This window comes from Lipotes vexillifer, unplaced genomic scaffold (genome assembly GCF_000442215.2).
Source record: "Lipotes vexillifer unplaced genomic scaffold, Lipotes_vexillifer_v1.1 scaffold71, whole genome shotgun sequence".
Taxonomy (NCBI): Eukaryota; Metazoa; Chordata; class Mammalia; order Artiodactyla; family Lipotidae; genus Lipotes; species Lipotes vexillifer.
The window spans coordinates 6364288-6367926 of NW_006793703.1; the positions used below are offsets into that span (position 1 = coordinate 6364288).

The 3639-nt window shown below is 45.1% G+C and overlaps 1 protein-coding gene across 1 annotated transcript in view; it reads right to left on the bottom strand.

Annotated features, from left to right (window-relative positions):
- Positions 1-3639, bottom strand: part of DENND2A (DENN domain containing 2A) — a 104333-nt gene that overhangs the window by 55970 nt on the left and 44724 nt on the right. The window contains exon 4 of the mRNA XM_007466620.1: positions 1343-1470. Within this exon, the coding sequence (XP_007466682.1) occupies positions 1343-1470 (128 nt within the window). The remainder of the gene's footprint in view (positions 1-1342; positions 1471-3639) is intronic.

Genomic DNA, 3639 nt, shown 5'->3' on the forward strand with positions numbered 1-3639 from the left:
GCATTCCTGGGCTCTGAAGGTGAACAAGGGACCTAAATCAGTCTCATCAGAGTGAACCTCAGGATGTTTGCTGGGACTTGCAGGACATAGGCTTTCCTTTCTCGCTGCAAGGCACAGATTCTGGGGAGCCAATGGCAGCCATCATGGGGATCGTGGGAAACCTGCTGAGAATGGAGCTAACATGAGAGATAAGAAATGAGGAAGAAAAAGCCAGTTCTGGTCACATGAGCCAACAAACTCCCTTTGTTGTTTCAGCTGGGTTTTCTGTTCCTTGTAACTGAAAGCTTCTCTGTCAGGTACACACTGCTAAGAGAAGTCTAGATCTCATGCCCACTTTGGATTTGGGAAGCCTACTGCTTTGGCAGGAACCCATCTCTGGCAGCTTGGACACAGCAATTCAAATAGCTCGGCTTAGTATACGCCCTTCCTTAAGTCTCATGTTTCCTCCTACCATGGAGTTTCTTCTAGTGTTGATGACTGCATGCATGTAAGTACATGTATATGTGCCTGCTCTGCCCCTTGCATAGGGACACAGAAGGGTTTCTTCCTCAGCTCATTTCTCCCCCACTGCCGCCCTCAACATATGCAGACACGGTCTGGGTTTACACCTTACTGAAACTGTGATCCTCCCTGGAGATTACTTAACTCACCAAACCTAAATGCACAAAAGCTCTGTGAATCTGAGTCCCATTTTGGAATCACAGAATTCTTTAGAGCAAGGCCAAAGTTACTTCTTTTTTTTTTTTTCTCAAAGTTACTTTTTAAATAGAAGACATTCATTTCAGTCTGAATTGTGATGACGTTACTGCCACATTCCTACAGTTTTGGAAAGAGTACGGTGGTCTTTGGTTTCCTTTCATTCAGTAATCCCTACAATTCACTGAGAGTATGTTATAAACCAGGTATTTTACATACTATTTTCTTCAGCCCTCAAACAACCCTGTAAGGTAGCTGTCAGTCTCCCTAGTACAGAGATGAGAGAATTGAAGTTCAGAGATGTTAAGTCACCAGCTCAATGTCACACAGCTAACAAGTAGCAGAGCCAAGATTCAGTCATGGATATTGAGGCTCCAGGTCTCGTGTGTTTCCCGCTGTATCATGCTGTCTCCTTGGCCGTTCATCGCCAGCCCTTCCTCCCTACTCCAGCCCATTTTTCTCTCACGTATTTCACCATGGGTCACTCTTCCACCCACCTACATGATCTCTCATTCATTTGAGTACATGATTGTCTTTGAGTGTGACTGTGTGTGTGTGTGTGTGTGTGTGTGTTTCAAGCAGCCAGCCCCATTTCCTCCCTCTTCCTTCTCATAGACAAACTCACTCAAACGTTCTGGCCTCTTACCTAGAATGTCCTCATAGACGTTCTCCTCCGATAAAGTGCGTGTGAGCCCCAGCTTAGTCTGTGCGCACCAGTCCACCCTGCTGTTCTCAGAGGAAGACTGCAGTAAGTCTTCAAACTCATAGGACTTTCTGGGTTGTACAAGGTGGGAAGAAAAAAAACCGAGAACTCAAATCAAATTAGGCTGGTTCAGAGAATACATGCCAAAATGCTTTTTTTTCTTGCAAAGATGTCCAATACTGAAATCAACTCTGTTCTTTATAAGAAAGTGTGAAAATCCTCAAATATGAGATGTGGTTTTTACTTGTGAGAATGTTTATGCTATTATGCCAGCTAAAGATAGTAAAGTATACATATAAAATACAATCCCAATTTTGTAAGCAAACACATACATAGAAGATAAAAAGAAGAGAAGTGAAACATATAGCTGCTATCTCAGGACTGAGGGATGACTGGTGTCTTCTCTTCACTTTTACTTTTCTGGATTTTTCAAATGTTCTAGTGTTTACAGAGCACACATTAATAAACACAAAGGAGTAGTAATGGCCACTTCAGAGCAGACAAGAAGCCTGAGCACCTCCCCCTTCTCTCACCCAAGTGGTTATCAGAAACCCAAGGGCCAGTTGAGGCACCCCACCCCACCCTGAGATCTGTGCAAATGTGCCCGGCGCTCCGTCTGGGGCCTGGCTCACCACCACCCTCCCCCCAATCTTACATCCACACGGGCTGTCCCTGTTCTGCTGCTATTGACTCTACTGTGAAACCTAGCTCCTTCTCCAGCTCACACACACACACACACACACACACACACACACACACACACACACGGCCAGCCACCTTGAGTTTCTATGATCTTTTGTAACTCTATGGAACACTTGGGAGATCATGAGGTGGGTCATATTATGAAACATACAAAACATCACCCATCTCACAGGTTCACTCCACCTCCCCCCTTCTCCTTCTCTCTCTTTCTATCCTTCTCCAAAGTAACCCACAACTTCTCCCTGTTGGAGCAGAACAGTCCTGCCCACTCAGGCTCCAGAGGCTCACCTTCTTCTAGCCCCAAGCAGATTTATCAGGAATTTCTGCTGAACACACCTGGGCCTTCTGTGAATGGAATTTAGGTGAACATGCAGTCCACTCACGTTAAACAGGGCACATCCCTGAGATGACTTGGTCCTGGCCCCTCACTCCTTCTGGTACAGGGTCCAGATGCTCACAACCCTCCTTTGGCTCAGGAACCACCGCTCTTCCTCTCTCACTGTGTTCACACATGTGTCTTACAGTGTTCTGCGCATGCCAGATGTCACATTGCAGCTAACTGCTGTGAAATGCAGAGCGTCCTTGTTTCCTCACCCACACTTCCAGCCCTGGGAGAAAGTGCCCCTCTGGTGGCTCTAGGATTAAACAAATCTGGACACAGATCCCGAATCCCTCATTCACAAGTCTTTTCAACTTGGATAAACTACCTGAGCTCAAACTCAGTGTCCTGATTTGTAAAATAGTAATTATCTCATAGGACGGTCCATAGAACAGAGGACGTTTGTAAAGTCCTTGGCACCTAATAAGCCCTCAACAAATGTTAGCTATTATTATCTGTCGTGGTGCTATTAGTTATTTATGCAGCCAGGGCTTTATATGAACATTTACTGTGTGGGAGGCACTGTGCTCAGGGTTTGAAAAATAAGGACTAAAACAGCCAGAGTCCCTGCCTCAAACAGCTTACATTCTAAGGAGGAAGACAATGTTCAACCAGCTCACACACAGATAAACAGAATTATAAACTGGGTTAAGTTCAGTGATGGAAAAGCCCAGGTTGCAAGGATATCGAGGAAGGCTCAATGTAGATTGTGGGATGCATCAAGGGAGGCCTCTTTGAGAAAGTCACTCATTGAAGCTGAGCCTTGAAGGATAAAAAGAACTTAGTCGGTGGAAGAGCATTCCAAAAAGAGGGAAAAGCATGTGGGAAAGTCCTGAGTCTACAGAGAGAGCTTGGTGCATTTCAGGAAACGGCAGACAGACGGACAGCAGGGCTGGGCTGCAGGGAACAGGGTGGAGAGTGCCAGGCAATGAGACAGCAGAACCAAGCAGAGGCCATTTGCCTGCATTCCAAGCTTTAGGGATTTCTTGCATTTTAAATCTTTCCCTCTCCACTAGCTTCTTTCTCTCCTTCTTTAACATGCACAGGTTTCCTCTATCTTAAAAAGCTTTCATTTGGAGCAATGACCTTTGTGGTTGTGCTATTTCTCACCTTCCTTGCCAAAAGTTTTTTTTTTTTTTTTTTTTTTTTTTTTTTTTTG